The sequence below is a fragment of the Corvus kubaryi genome, unplaced genomic scaffold (assembly GCF_017639235.1).
Source record: "Corvus kubaryi isolate FWS band 111438036 unplaced genomic scaffold, C.kubaryi_AGA036_p1.0 37300, whole genome shotgun sequence".
NCBI classification, from domain to species: Eukaryota; Metazoa; Chordata; class Aves; order Passeriformes; family Corvidae; genus Corvus; species Corvus kubaryi.
Genome location: NW_024581093.1, coordinates 5,761,976 through 5,778,140, shown reverse-complemented (window position 1 = coordinate 5,778,140; position 16,165 = coordinate 5,761,976). Strand labels below are relative to the sequence as shown.

The window sequence follows — 16,165 nt, the reverse complement described above, 5'->3', positions numbered from 1 at the left end:
GTATGTGGGTGGCACAGAGAGGGAGGGATCCATCCCCGTGTTCAGCATCACCCCAGGGCTGGCTCCCTGCACTCTGTGCCAGCCCAGGAAATCACCCAGGACACGGGGGATGATGCAGACACTACATACCCATGTCCAGGACAGAGGGGGCTGAATGCTCCCCAGACCTGGGGGAGGGTCGGGTGGCTGCAATGCTCAGTGAAGGGCTCAACCTCAGCCTGGGGAGGGGCCCACTGTCCTCCCTGGGGCTCATGGTGTGCTTGCCCAGCTGGCCACAGCTCCCACCTGCCTGGGAAGATGTCTGCCCTCCCCACCTGCCCCCCTGGCTCTGGGACTTGTTCACCCACACCAGGACATGGTTCAAAGGGTGGCCCTGAGCCCTGGGAACATCCAGCTGGGACCAGTGCTGCTCCAGGCCAGGACTTCATGGCCATGTGGAAAAACAGCTCTAGTGCCAACAGATCTGAAACAAGTCTGAGCATGGGATGACCTCCCACCCCAGGCACTTCTGTCCATCCCAGCATGTCCAGCCCCACTGCTACCCGAGCTGTGTGCTCACAACCACCACCCCCTGTGCCCTCCATCACAGCCCTGTGGTGCTCTCCCGCTCCAGCTCCACAGGCTGCAGAACTAACGCAACTCGTGACAGCAAAAGCCTAAGCCCCCCAGGTGTCTTTTGACAGTACCTTCCCACGTCCGTGTTTGTGCCAGGCTTGGCCCCTCACTGCTGCCCACAGCTGGCACAAGGCCACTGGGGGACCTTAGCCTGGCCAGCTACGAGCCACATGGCTCCCTGGCTGCTATAAAGCTCGTGGTCCCCAAGGGTTCAGCCCGTCTCCTTTCAGGATGGTGTTCCTGTGGGTAGTTGCCTGCCTGGCCCTTGCCAGCGCCGTCTCAGGTAAATGCTGCCCATGGGTGTGGGAAGGTCCTCAGGGTGCAGCAGGATGCTGGACAGGGTGACACAGAGCCACCCACACCAGCACAGTCCCCAGATATGAGTCCTGAGCTTTTGGGTCACCCTTATGCCCCTGTGCCTCTCCTGCAGGCTGTGGGGTGCCCGCCGTCAGTCCCTCGGTGGCCTACAGCGAGAGGATCGTCAACGGGCAGAACGCTGTACCCGGCTCATGGCCCTGGCAGGTGTCCCTGCAGGTACAGCACTGTCCCGCTCCCTGGGCACTGCCCTAAGCACCGTGCTGGCACGGCACAGCCACAGTTGGGCACCAGGGGGACCTCTGCCTGTCCCCAGCTTGGGGGTGCTCAGGCCACCCAGCTCCTCTTCTCTCTTCCTTCCCCAGACCCGCACAGGATCCCACTTCTGCGGCGGCTCCTTGATCAGCCAGTACTGGGTCGTCACAGCTGCTCACTGCAATTTCAAGTAAGGAGCAGTGCCTGGTCAGCCCACGCTGGTGCCACTGGCAGGGGCTCAGAGCATGTTGGGCATCTCTGGGTGGCACTTGGGTCAGCCCCAAAGGCCTGAGCAACCCAGGGCTTCCTCCCCAGTTGTCTCCATGGTGGCTTCCCTTGGGTTCCTCATGCCCAGGGCTGCCCCCAGTGCTGCTCCCACCTGGGGTGCTGGCTGGACACATGCCCCTGACTCTCTCTTACCTCTTGCAGCCCGAATGCCCACGTTGTCGTCCTCGGGGAATATAGCCTTGCTTCCAATGCCGAGGCCGTTCAAGTGAAGACTGTGTCCAGGGTGAGCCAGGCGGATGCGGTCCTGGGTCGGGGCTGCAGCTCTGCACTGCAGCTGCTCCCACAGGGCAGGGATGAAGAGCTGTGGTGTTTCTCTCTCTGCAGGCCATCACCAACCCCGGCTGGAACCCCAACACCATGAACAACGACATCACTCTGCTGAGGCTGTCCACGCCCGCCCAGCTGGGATCCCGTGTGTCCACCATCTGCCTGGCCCCTGCCAACCTGGTTCTGCCCACCAACGCCTGGGCTGTCACCACCGGCTGGGGACGCACCAACCCCAACTGTACGTAAGCTGCAGCTTCAGGGAGGGCTGTGTAGTTGCTGTTCTTCCTGGGGGTTCTGAGGGTCCAGGGGTGCCTGTGGGGATGACATCTCCTGTATGTGTGGGAAGGGTGGAGCTGGGCAGTGGAGTAACCCTGTCTGAACATGTACCAATGTGCAGATGGGCGTGGGTGTGTGTGTAACCCAGGGATGACTGTGCACAGGCACAAGCCTGCCCTTTCTCGGGGCAGCCTGCACGAGGTGATCCCAGGGAAGAAGGGGTTTGTTGGCACAGAGGAGGAAGACACTTTGTATGGCAGCACCCATGCGTTCAGGAGCACCCGTGGAAGCTTGCCCAGGGCACCTGTGTGCTCTCCAGGAGACCCACAGACACCGAGGTGATCTAACGGTGCTTCTTTCCCCTAGCCCAAGCCCTGGCAACAGTCCTGCAGCAGGTGACCGTGCCCCTGATCTCCCAGAGCCAGTGCATGCAGTACTGGGGCAACCGCATCACCAGTGCCATGATCTGTGCTGGTGGGGCTGGTGCCTCCTCCTGCCAGGTAAGGAGCTGAGCTCCTGCTGCACAGGGTGGGTGGAGGAGGAAGAGGATATGTGGGATCTTGCTGAGCTCCCATTGCACCACAGGGAGGGTGGAGGAGCAGGGTACATGGGGTCTTGCACTTACAGAGCCAGATATTTAAACTACAGCACCTGGCTGTGCACAGGGGACCAGGTGGCAGGGACCAGTTTGGAGCATGTACCAGGAGTGCTAAGCAGGAATCTTCTCTGCAGGGTGATTCTGGCGGACCTCTGGTATACCAGAGTGGGAATGGCTGGATGTTGATTGGCATCGTCTCCTGGGGAACCTCCAACTGCAACACCAACACGCCGGCCATGTACACTCGTGTCAGCCAGTTCCGTAACTGGATCAACACCATCGTTGCTCAGGGCTAAAGGTGCTGCCAGCGTGATCCCTTCACTGGGATTAATAAAGCATCAGCATTTGCTTGTGCCAAGCACTGCCTCTGGCTCCTTTCTTCTTGTGATGCAGAGCAGGGTGGAAGGCACGTGGACAAGCCTGGGGCACCCCGTGCTTCTCTCCTGAACGCCAGCACTTCCCAGAGCTGGAGCTTGGTACCCAGCTGGGACCCAGGGGGAACTGCAAAGCCAGGTCAGGATGCTCAGGCAAAGAGGGAGCAGGGCTGGCTGTGGTTCAAGGGCTGCTTAGGGGGTCTTCAAGTACACCCTGGCATCAACCCAGAGACCAGGCAGGGCTGAAGGTTGGGAGAATGGTCCTCCCACTGACTCAGGTGTGAAGTGCCACCAGTGAATGGACTGTGGAGCTGCAGCTCAGTATCAGAAAGCACTGCTCAGCTTGCTGTGGAGGGTGGGTGCTGGTGGGTGCACAGGACTCTAAAAGATCTCTGCCTGCAGTTTAAAGCCATGACTTGTGTAGCAGCTGGGAACACAGAGCTGAAAGGGAGAAGTGCCATGGGCAGCTCCAGCTCCTGGGGAAGGTGGAAGGGGATGGCTGCCTCACACCTGCAGATCTGCCAGGTAGCAGCAGGAAACTGAAGGCCACTGCAAAGGAAAATTTGAAGCTGAAAACCAGGCCAGGTGACAGGCTTTCACTCAAATGGGTTCTTGAGACAATGGCTGGTGAAAAAAAAGTCTTGTGTGACATGGGAGTAGCAAGACACATGTTCAAGGAATTACAACCCAGTTCCCAGCAGCTCAAAATAGAGCTGGTGATGACACACCGTTGAGAGAGGCAGGATCAGACTGTCCCAACATGAGGTGTGGGGTTTATTTTTCCTTAACAGTGATGTGAAGGTGATATAACACCTTTGCTGTGTGAATCACAGCCCCAAAAATGTAATTACTCTATTAAGCAGAGAGTGTGACACTACACAGGGACACGCTGATGGGAAGGAGTATGGAACATCAATGGGGGGCAAACACAAATAGTCTGGCCCATATGATTGAGTCAAATAAAAAAAATGTGCTCAAGTAAAGCCTATGGCTAACAAACTTTAGTGTGGTTGGGTAAGATTTAGTTTCATTTAGTGGTCTGCTCTGCAGGGAGCATCTAACTGACCTTAAAGGCAGGTGAACATCAGAGATGTGGGGATGGGCCATGCAGGCAGAGAGAACTGGTGGCTACAGAGAGCATCAAACGGGAATGACCAACTGCAGCACTGTGGGTCATCTGGTCTGTGTGCCCGGGTCCCTGTCAGCTCTGCCACCACTGGGACGGGGTCCCCTGGCCCTGGAAAATCCTGGAGAGGAGGTGACTCAAGACGGGTGTGCGTTGTTCACTTGATATTACAAGTTTTCCAGTTGGTCCATAAAAGCTGCTCAAAGTGAAACTGGAGAGGTGATGAGTGGCTGTGGACAAACCAGAGCATTTCTCTGGCCCAGTCTTCTACCTTGCAGCCAAAGAAAAATGAACAGAATGTCGCAAAGTGCCTGTTCAGCCTCTCAACCCTGTCTTCCAGCAACAGGCTGAATGCCTACCTGATTCAGAGCATCAGGACATCCCAGCCTTGCACAAGGTCTCCCTTGGGCAGCTCCTGGCCTGGCAGCTGCGTTAAAGGAACCAGCAAACCCTTTGATGGGCATTTTGGTACCTCTTGCTGTGAGCCAAGAATGTAACGGAGGGGCAAGCAGCTCCTAGCTCTCCATGTACTTACTGACCATCACTCCCAGCCTAGAAATCATTGCCTTCCAGCAGCCAGCCCGCAGGTGGTCCATGAGGCAGAAGTAAGGACAGCAGAGCCACGGGGTACACAGAGTACATGGACATGTTTTAGCAGACCGAGTACACCAAATAAATAATTCTGTACACTCTAACTTGAACATTACAGACTAATTACAATAGGTCCGACCTCATCCGACAGGACAGTCCTTAGAGCCAAGCCAAGACTCGAAAGGCAAGGCACGGAATGGGACAGTTCTCAAGGCAGTTCTGTGAGGAGACCGACTGGATGAGACCGGAGTCGCTTCCAAACTGTTCCAACCCAGCACCGGAAACTGGGCAACCAAAAATAACATCAAGTGCCGGAAGATCTCCGATCCCAAGAGCTTCCCGGGAGGTGTCTTTCCGTAGTGAAAGGCAACAGGAAAACTCATGGCATCTGGGCGTCTGCGCAGGAGCTGCGGGTTTGTAACACACCTTGCTGGGGCCGTGGGTCTGCTCCACGGATCCATTCCCCGTTCAGCAGACAAACAGTGCAACGATGCCTGCAACAGCAGCCAGAGCTCGCTCGTCACACACGAGGGAACTACAGTATCACCAGGCGGGGGGGGACAGTGGGACAAGGGACAATTGTCACCAGGCAGAGCTCCCACTGCCCTTGGCACACCGAGGGCAGAAGGCATCAAGCTCCACGATGCCGTTGCCACCGCACATCCCTGGTGTTCACATTTATTTCTTTGGGAAGTTTCCTGCACAGTAAGGCACAGTTGACATGCAGGCACCCGCCTCGGAGCGCTGCACTCTTAATGCAGGGTGAAAGTGGAGACTGAGTGGTCAAAAGAAGCACCAAAACCCTCCCAAGAGTGGTGAAGGCAACTTGGGGTGGGGTACACACATGGAGTGGTGCAGGCACTTTGTGACATTCTCCAGGAGAAAGCTGAGTGAGTGAGAGGTCTGGACACAACCATCCTCCCTGCAAATTCTAGAGCTCACGCTGGTGCCAAAGAAGCCAATGTCTGTGTTGATTTGCATCATTCAGAAAACTAAATTAGGGCAAACAATTGAGATTTTAATTTATCCCACCTCAAATCCTCCAAATCTCTAGTATAATTACTTAAAATAACATAGCCCCACACAGCCTAATCAGAAGCCTGTAACAGCCACAGAGCAGTTGCCCTACCTGGTATAAGACTGAGCTGAGCCTGCACTGCAGGTCCTCAAAGGCACATACAGAAGCTTTTACCTTGCCCCAGGACTCACCACAGCTCCTGCAAGCCAAACCCAGCGATGCTGCCCAGCAGCCAAGTGAACCATCATTCCTATTCCAGTTTGTGCATCAGGCAAAAGTTGATTCTCTCAGTACTGCAGCCAAACACCCGGGTAGAAAACAGGATTGAGAAATGGAGCAGGGCCTAAGAAATAGTGTAAATTACCAGAACAGAAAATATGTGACCTAAAAGAGGCAAATACCCAGATTCCAAAGAAGAGTGTGAAGGTTTATCACGTCCAGAACAAACATGTGAAGCAGGCCCTACACTGCAGCTGGTTTCCTCATCATCACCAAAGCCAGCAGGTCTGAGCCCTCTTGCCTGGGCTTAAGCTCCTCACAAGGCTCTCAAGCTTTCCTTCACATACAGTTGTGTGCTTCCAAGAACAACACAGAGTAGGAACCAGCAGGAGCATCTGGATGCTATCACAATTGCAGTGTTAAATAGCACAGACTTCTTCAGGATTGAAGGAAGGGGGGTTTCTACCCCCGCTGGGTTGATCTGTTAAGATTTTTAGAAGTTTGAGTGAGAAGTAAATCAAACATGGACTGGTAGCTGCTGTTTTAGGAAAATACACTACGCACTCAAAAATCTGGATGCAAATCTTTAGACCCCCTAATGCAATTTCTGGCAGACTTTTTCACATTCATTTCCAATAACCCTCAACGAAAATAATAAAAATCAAGGAATCAACACACCACATTCTTCGAAGCTGCAATTCTCTCCCCCAAGAGAGCAGCCAAACTCCCAGGACAAAAGGATGGGATTGTTTTACACAGTACTGCTAAGTTCCAAAAGACAGACAACCCTAATTCCCTTTACTCTTCGAAGAGCATCTCACCCAGAACCAGTGGGGACACAGCGAGGAGAGGGCTGTGCCTGGACAAGGACACACCACGATTTGCCACTAGATGTCATTCCAACTCCACTTTCACTGCATGAACCAAAGCAGGCAGAACGATCAGATTTGTGCTCCAGCTAATACACAGACTACCCTCGGTGGTAGTCTGGAACAGGCAGTTGTTGGCTTTTCTCACAGCACATTCAGGACCACAGGAAGGTTTCCAAAAAACCGTCTGCGAGCCAAGTTAAGAACCATCACTAAGAGTAAAAGAAGGACATTAAAAAAATTAAATGAAAGAGCAGAAAAAAAACATTTCAGAGAGATTTTAGTTTCTAAAATCCCCAAAAAAGGCACTCCTGAAAAGTGTAAACTCCTGAGACTTAAGACCAACTGAGCACTGAGCTGCTCCTGTGGAATGAAGACAGATGATCAAGGTAATTCACAGTGAAGAGCTTCTTAGAGGACAGATTGAAGGCACCCGGACTATGGCTCAGAATTACACCACTTTGCCTGTCCCCCTCCGCACCAGACCCAGCTGAAAACGTGTCCCAATTGCAAGAATAAAAGCACCTGAGGAATTGTTCTTAAGCTGGACCTCCCAACGTGGCATTTGGAACATCACAGTTTTCCAGACTCAGTGAAAGATTGATCACTGAGGACTCCAGGGTCACTTGGACAGAGCTCTGCACATCTCCCCTCTGCCCACACATGTTATTGTCTGGCTGCAAAGCTCCTACAAATACTGGATTTAGAAAAAGAAGAGGGAGTGAGCCAAGAGTGTTAAAATTGAATGATGGAAGGAAAGCCTGTAAAAGATTTTCCCAAGTTTACACTGATTTTTCTATGCAAACAAGAAAACGTTGCATTTGTGAAAAGAATTAAGAGTTCTTTTTTTAGAAAATCCAAAGCTCTTTATGGGATGGCCTGGGTCCTCTTCCTGCAATTCCCAAGCAGCGGAATTGCCCGAGGACCACAAACACCTCAATACCATGGAGAGGCAGGTTGCAGCTGTCCAGTATTGCTCATGTATGGGATGGATCCTCCCTTTTGCCAATTCACCCCCAGTCACAGAGCATCACCACCAAAACCTGACACTGTCAGGATCCTACACAGCAATATCCCGCTTCCCAAAACATATTCCAGCCCAAAGTAACCACAAACGATCGCTCTGAACTTTTCCTGGTGAAAAACTAGTTGTGGAAAAGATCAGTGAAGCAAAAATTGTCACAGATGAGGAGATTCTTGTTCTGCTTTGTGAAGGTAGAGAAACAAGCCTGGTTAGCCCAGAGCTTTATGTATCCTTCATCCCACAAGAGAAAGATGAAGGGAACAGCATGAGCAGACATCTGCACGATGCCTGTGCATTTTGATGGTCTAGTGGTTAAGGGGAAGGGTTTCAGTTCTAGACGTCTTGGCTCAGTTCATCAGTTTGACCCCCTCACACAGGCAAAACCCCTGTTTTATGGATAAACATGCAGGATAATCTGGGGAGGGCCATGGGAGCAGCCAGGAGGTAAAAGCAATCAGTGCCTGGAGTGATGCCCCAAACATACCAAAGACTCTTCAAGTAATGGCTCAGAACCAGAAGTGCTCCGAGGGAGCCTCCTGCCACCACCTGACCTGCAGAGCCCCCACTGTCCAGCTGATACTGGTCTTAGAGGGGCTCCTGCTTTTGGAGAGCTATTTGCAGTGACACTGAGCTGTTTATGAAGCAAAATGTGGCAAGCTGCCTGCTTTGTCAGAAATCACATCTAGTTTATAGTTCATGGTAAGAAACTAGGGAAAACAACGTGAGGAGGTAAAAGATGCCAAAAACATTTTTGTTTGCAGTCCACAGAGTTAAAAAAAAAACAATTTTGGGGAATTCTGCAGTATCTGTTAATGCTGATGGAAGAAAGACTGTGTGTGACATGATAGGATGGTTGCTCAGAGAAAGGGCAGCCTGCAAAGGATGCAAAGTTCTCAAAATAACATGCAAAACCACACAAAGGATTTCAAATTCATCCCTACTACACACAGTGGCTCTCCTCAAGTTTCTTCTGCTGTATTCCCCACCACATGCTTGGGCACACCAGGCTGGTTACACGTATTTACAGCCCATCCTACCTTTGAGATGGGAAGCACACCCCCAGAAATCCCCCCTTTTTTTTGCCTTAGCACAAAAAACTCAAATCTTCTCCCACTAAAGCTGCTTTGCTGTTTGCTGACCAGGAGCGACTGTGGCCAGTACAGTGAGAGCTCCCTGGAGATGTGACTGACTACTTCAGCCCTGCTGACACTGAAACACAGTGGCACAAGCATCGATCCTGGGAAAAGGCCAAGCTCACCAGCCCCTTGAGCTTGGACTGCCTGCACCTCCAGCCCAGAGCCAAGCAAGCCCTTCCCAAGTGCACAGCACGAAGCAAATTGTGTGGCTTCATGAGAAAAGTTTTAAATCCCAGGATTTTCCCTCACTGCTGATCTTGTCTCTGCTACCACGAGAAGTCAAGTCTGTCCTATGCCTGTGCCATCAGCCCCACTTTGCTGCTCTAACTAGTTGGGAAGATATCTCAGCAGGCTTGCAAAAAGCTCAGCTCTGCATCCCCCACCTCCACTGAGAGTCCTCGTAAGAGGCCCCCTCATCACCCACAGAGCACGAGGACACCTGAAAGGCAGCTTTTTCCTGGTAAACTTAAGTCACCCCTCACAGCTCTAGGGCATTTGTGCAATGTCTCCAGGGTATTGTCACTGTTGACACTCCCAGACTGGGCTTCCACTACTCAAGCCCTTACCCTGATGCTATGGAGCCATTTGTGGCCATCCCAACAGCTCCTACCACCACTGTCCCAAAGCAGGGATGGCACTGCTGGGGCAGCACAAGCACACAAAGCAGGGGAGCCCTGTCAAACCTGCAGGCAGGGAGCAGCCTGGAACCACCAAAGTTCTGGTGCAGCGACATGGTTGGTAATGCTGTGCTTACAGTGGTTATAGCCCAATTCAGCTCTGGGGTGGGCAGCAGATCCCTAAAAATTCCCTCTTTTTTTTCCCCTTAGCACAAAAAAACTCAACCTTCTCAATCTTCTTTTGAAGGGTGCAAGGTGTCTAACAGGTCACAGACACAACAGAGCCACAAGAACAACGAACACTGCATGACAGGCACTGGTCTTGCTGCAAACAGGGAAAGGACAATTCCAGGGGTAAACCTTGATGTCATCAGGCAAGTGAGCCCTTGACGTCATCAGGAGGATGGCAGCCCTTGGGGGAAACCTCGCAGCTTCCCAGCCCTCATGGAAAACTGCTGTCTGGCATCTCTTTGGCGAGGAGCTGGTGGGCAGCACACCAGTGAGTCAGAGCTATCTCACTTCTAACTGCACATGACTCATTCCAGCTTCGCTGCAAAGGCACCACGGAGTCTGACTAAACCAGCTCAAAATCTGTGTATACATAATTTTAAAATACATATACACCCCCACACGTGTATGTGCACACACGGACATGCATGCACAGACACACCAAGTGATTTCTTCTTTTTTCCATATGCAAGTGAGAGAAACTAAACGGTCTGGAATTAATAAATAACTATGAACAACCGAGCTCCTGGGCTACAGAAAGAGCTCTTCTCCCCATGTGGCTCCTTAATTCGTGCATTCCTTGAGGCTCCGAGCTGTGCTCCGAGCCCACAAGGACTCCCCCGTCTCTGGCGCGAGACCCCGTGGCAGGGTGGGACGGCCACCACAAGGTTCCCTTTCCTCCGCACAGGGGGGACACCTCCTCATGGATGGGGGGAATGCCTGGAGGGAGGGAGGGAGGGAGGAACCTGGCTGTTCCTCACTGAGTGTGTGCACACCTCCAGCGCAGAGGAGACTTCTGGCAGGGCGGGCGGCGGGTGCCAGCGCGGAGCTCAGCCCGTGTACTGCTGCTGGTAGCGCAGGTTGAGCTCCCGCAGCTCCCGCTCCCGCACGCGCCGCGACTTGTTGGATTTGGTGGAGCGGCTGGAGCGGGTGGACTGCGCTGACTTGGTGCTCTGGCAGCGGGAGGATGCCCTCTTGAGAAGGTTTTGCGAGATGGAACGGTGCAGGTTCTTCATGGAGGAGGAGGCTGCCATGCTGACCACCCATGGGTGCTTCAGGGCCTGAAGGGCCGTCATCCTGTCACTGGGGTCCACCGTGAGCAGACGGTCTATGAAATCCTTGGCCAGGTTGGACACACTGGGCCAGGGCTGAAACACAAAAGAGGTGATTGGAATGAAACATCCCAACACAGCTTTGCTGATTAATTAATTAATTCCTCCCATGTCTGCAAGGTGCTTTGGGGCATTCTGTCGCTCCCCTTCTCTCTTTTATCCTCAAATCTTCCAAGCTGTAACCAACATTATCTGCCCAAGGAGAATGGGACACAACTACTTCACGTTAGGGGAAGAGGCTGAATTAGTGGAAAATACCTGTAGGTACATAGGTGCAGAGTAGATCCCTCCAGCAGCCGGGGTCAGGCACTCAGTAGCTGACCCTCTATCCCAGTATTCCTAGATGCCACAAGCCTGCAGACATTTACACACCCCTGTGCACACACTCAAGGGTCTCAGTCAACCCCCAGACTCAACCATCTCTCCAGCAGTGGCTGGGACTTCCCCGGTCCCTCTGCTCACCAGATCCTCCTGGAGTCTAGTCCTTGTCCTTAGAGACACCCACGCAGACACCCCCAGCCTCCAGGCCCTTTCCCCCTTGTCCAGCTCCATGTTCACCAGCATTCACACACTCGGTCACACACCCACCCACACACCTGTGCTTGCTCCAGTTGCTGCACCATGACATACACACAGGCTCCCAGACCTATGTCCTGCTCCAACTGCTGGTCCTTCCTGCCTCATCTTCTCACTTCACCTTCCAAAATCCTACAACTATTACCAGAAGCACAGTAACTGTGCCCCATTGAAGACCCTCCCCTGTCCAAGTGCTTTCTATCCAACAAAGCTACTACTGCAGGAACAGGAGCCCTATCACTCACAGAGGATGGATTCTGACACCAGACCCACAGGGCTCTTCTGACTCTTCATCTTAAAGCACACATCTAGGGAGCAAGCACTGACCCCTGCACTGATCCTGGAACCAAAACTAGGGAGAATGTTCTGCTGTGGAACTTGGTCTCACTCTCACACGGAAATTTAGATGTCACTACTGGTCAGCCCTGGAACAGCAGCTCAGCCTAGCTGGGAACAACCCCATAAAATGTTCTAAATATGTAGAAATGTTAGATATAATAAATTTTCAATAATGTTTACCACGGAAAGAGGAAGGAATTTGTTTTACAATATGCTAGTTTTAAAGAAACAAGCCCAAAGTAATTAATTAGTCCTATAAAAAATATCCTCCCAGGACACCCAAGAATGGCCATAACAATTTATGAGCCAAACACCTACAGCCACAAATGTTGAATTGTTTCATTTCTGTCAAAATACTGTATTTGCTCTAAGGTGGGAAATGAGAACATTTCCTTCAGCATGAGGCGAAGGCTGGGCTGTGGACAAAATGTGACAAAATCTACTGTAAGGGTAGAGGGGAAGAGGCAGCATGGGCAGCAGAAAACCCCAAGTGGTGAATGGAGCCAGGTAAGAGCAGTTTTCTGCAATCACTGGGTATTTTGTGGGTCTCACCCATCCTGAACCACCAACACTGAATTTTTCAAGTCTGTGGAGATCACATCCCAAGCTGCATTAAGAAAAAGCCTGAGCAGATTCCTGCAATGAAGATTTCGATACAATAATGGTGACATACGTGTAACTGAGTGGACCCACCCATGTCTAGTTAAAAAGCAAAAGTCTGCTATTCTGTGTCTCTCATTCTTCTCCTCATTGGGTGAGGAAGAAAAGCACCCAGCTATTTTAAAATTCATGGTTCACTGACTGTATAGCCAGAAATAATGCCCTTTCCTTGTGCAAAAGGTCTAAAAAAGGTATGTCCTGATTTTTTTGAGGTTTGTAATTCATTGCTACAGAAAGCAATTTTCTTTCCAAAAGACTCAAAGGCAGCAGCAAGAGAGCAGATCCCCAGGACAATTTTTTAATGAAAAGGAGGATGGTGTAAGAGTTCCAGCACTGCTCCCAGCCCACAGCCTGTCAGTGCACGGCCAGGAAAGAACTTGAGCTTTAGCTGAGGCTGTGAGGGGGATCAGGGTACCATAGTCATATCTTACAAGGACTAAAACAGTCTGGCTTACTCAGCTGAAGGGGATACAGGATGATTGCCAGTAACCACGCAAGAGAAGAGACTGAAAATGATATGAACTAGTTGATATAAAGAAAATACTGCTACATGAATAAAAACCTATAAATGTTCCTGAACATAATCAGAATAGGAATGGAAATACTCAGTGCTCAGGGAACAAGCCCAGCCTTCTCCTATGGATCAGACACCACTTCAGTGCTTGAAACCAAGTCAAAATCCACTCCACTCTACATTTCACAACTAAATCCATTAACAAAAAAACCCCTCTTAACATTCAAGCTTTTCTGTCATAGAATCATTAAGGTTGGAAAACACTTCGAAGATCATCAAGTCCAACCATCAACCCAGCACTGCCGTGTTCACCACTAAACCATGTCCCCAAGTGTCACATCCACAGGCCTTCTGAACACTTCCCAGGATGGTAATTCCACCACTGCACTGGGCAGCCTGTTCCAGTGCTTGACCACACCTTCGGTGAAGACTTTTTCCTAATATCCAGTCTAAACCTCCCCTAGCACAACTTGAGGTCATTTCTTCTTCCCCTGTCTACTGCTTTGTAAATAATATAATATATAAATAAAATTAGTTTGTCATAACCTGCCTTAAATGACTTTTTCTTAGCTGATGAAATGTACCTTGGCAATGAACGGTAAGAAAAAACCAGGCACTTGTCAGAACAGAATAGAGACAATTTTTGATCAGTGGTCATGAAAGTGTTTGTTTATAAAGAAGGCAAATAAAATAGCAAAAATCCTTTTCAAATTTATCAGGAAAACCACAATAGAGGTTCAATTGTAACTGAACACACTGGTCTGTTCAGCAGAATGATGGACCATTGAGGAGCTTAGCCTTCATGGTATTCACAACAACAGAACCAAAAAGCTGAATCTACCCTACCATGGGGGAATATAAATCACATTGCAAGCCTATAGATTTCCTACAGACTTTGGATAAGGTACTTCATTTGTTAAATAACAGCAAGGGGAATCAACTTGCAGGATTTAATCTTCATTGGCCTAATCTCGGCTAATCCCAGGTGGTACCATATGTCAACTGGCAACACAGCACCTTCCCTTCACACTGGGGATCTCCAGCTACAGACCTCTGGGTTCTCTCTTCCACTGATGGACAGATCCAAATGAAACCCAGACAACAAAAGGTTTTGCCTCCACTTTTCTAAGATTGCCTTGAAAAGCTTTTAAAGACCTATTTTCTGTAGCTTTTTTAATTATTCACTTTCAGCTATTCATTCAGTTAAAATCACAAACTCATCATTACCTGGCTACACTCCATCAACCCCCAATTCCTTCTTTCCTTCTCCTCCACCCAGCAGCCAGAGCTCACCCCATTCTGTTTCCTTCACAGAGGACTCATATCCCACTTCCAACCAATCCTAATGGGACATCCAAGCTGGTGATATATCTATTAAATTTACCAACTTTAACTCAAAGTGGAGGTAAATGCAGGTGACAATTTGCTCTCTGTGAAGTAACTTTTTAAGAACTCTTCACTACCATCTTCATTTCTGTTACCAGCAATTGAAATTACTTAAGGTACCCTGAAAGAGCTTTTGTCCCCCTCAGATGGAGAAAACACATTCACACAACTCCAACCTCATGTTTTTTCCTGGCTATTTCTTCCCCTTTTAGCCTAAAACCTTTCACCTTTCTGAATATGGTCCTTCACAGAAATACAACCATGCCAGCACCTCCATCCTCTCTTTTTTACCTAAGTCCAAAGAGATGCAAGAGATGCTCGAATGAAAAGTACTTGAGAACTGGCACAACAGTACTTGGAAATACATCTTCAGGACATGCAGGAGAGCATTATTTCCTCTTGCAGGGGTAAGTAACTGCATAAACCTGGAATTTGAGGCAACCCAGGTGCTATTTTGCTGTCCAGATGCATTCAAACGTCAGTCAAATGAGATTCTGGAGAGTGAAATGACCCTCTAAACACCAGGAACAATATTGCTTCAATCTTTTCAAGTCTTATTTAAGGATGGCAAATGTGATGATTTGGAATTTGAAGAAATCTGTGAAGTCTGAGGAGTTAGGAACTGTGATACATAACCAGCCTAAACCTTGAGAGGCCCGTCCAGTTTAATGAATCCTAAAGAAGAATAAACTCTGAACAAAAGCACATTGGATTTCTCATTATTCCAATTACTCTAGTTTCACCACAAATGTTGAATATGGAGTAGCTGCAATTAGATTTTTCTTCTGGTCAGCAAACACAAATCAGTTTATTGATCTGTTTACACAGCTGGAGGTTTGATTTGCTGCATCACACGCATCTTTTTTATTTCACTGAAGCTTTTTCTTTAGTAATACGTAAGGCTACATTCTACCACCACAATTTGCAACCCCAGCCCCTGGAGAAATGCATCCACTCTCCAGAAAACTTGCGTAAGTTGACAAAACAGCAGTTTTAACTTAGCAAAATCCCATTAACCCTCCAAATTAATACTGCAAGGCACCAGCAGGAGGTTGTGTAGGAGCTGAGGAAGGTTGACACTGGTGTGTTTGGGGAGGACATGAGTGCAGGACGTGAAGTGTGCTCACATGACAGGACTGAAGCAATCCAGAGGAGATTCTGCCCATCTGCTTCCCTGAGGAGAGACAGAGAGTGGCTTGGAAGGAAAATGCTCCCATCCAGTGGCCATAAAACATTGGATCAGCTAAACCCTATCTGATAGCCTTGCCTTTAATTTCCATGCTGCAACAACAAACCCTGCTCTTTTGTGGCACAACAATGCCACAAAAATGAAGAGAAGTCACCAATACTTGCACTTCTGTTCCTCTAGAAAATCATTTCAAATGTGATGCAGTTTGAGTACAACCTCTGCTCCCTTTGTTAGACTGTGTTCATTCAGAAGGAAGAAGTTCTGGTGTCTTTCTGCAGAGAAGCACAGAATGGTTTGGGTTGACAGGGGCTTTAAAGATCATCTAGTCCAAATCCTCTGCCATGGACAGGGACACCGTGCACTATCCCAGGTTGCTCCAAGCCCCATCCAACCTGGCCCGAACAGTTCCAGGGATGGGGCAGCCACAGCTTCTCTGGGCAGCCTCTGCCAAGGCCTCACCACCCGCACATACCTTAAAAAAAGGTGGAATAGCCATATTTTGAGCTGAACCTCAGCAATACCAGTTAAATGACAACAGAGACTTCCTATAGGTGACCAGCTTTTCTAACAGCT

At 49.9% G+C, this 16,165-nt stretch overlaps 2 protein-coding genes across 3 annotated transcripts in view; one reads left to right on the top strand and one right to left on the bottom strand.

Annotated features, from left to right (window-relative positions):
* Positions 1-47: 47 nt before the first annotated feature.
* CTRL (chymotrypsin like) lies at positions 48-2,972 on the top strand. The gene is made up of 7 exons (XM_042027250.1): positions 48-898; positions 1,046-1,149; positions 1,296-1,375; positions 1,615-1,696; positions 1,798-1,978; positions 2,383-2,516; positions 2,749-2,972. Exons 1-7 carry the CDS (start codon positions 847-849, stop codon positions 2,908-2,910), a joined length of 795 nt encoding a protein of 264 aa, XP_041883184.1. The 5' UTR covers positions 48-846; the 3' UTR covers positions 2,911-2,972.
* Positions 2,973-4,742: 1,770 nt separating this feature from the next.
* Positions 4,743-16,165, bottom strand: part of PSKH1 (protein serine kinase H1) — a 31,167-nt gene continuing 19,744 nt past the window's right edge. For both annotated transcript variants that reach the window (XM_042027245.1, XM_042027246.1), the window contains exon 4: positions 4,743-10,964. In XM_042027245.1, the coding sequence (XP_041883179.1) occupies positions 10,647-10,964 (318 nt within the window). In that variant the 3' untranslated portion in view covers positions 4,743-10,646. The remainder of the gene's footprint in view (positions 10,965-16,165) is intronic.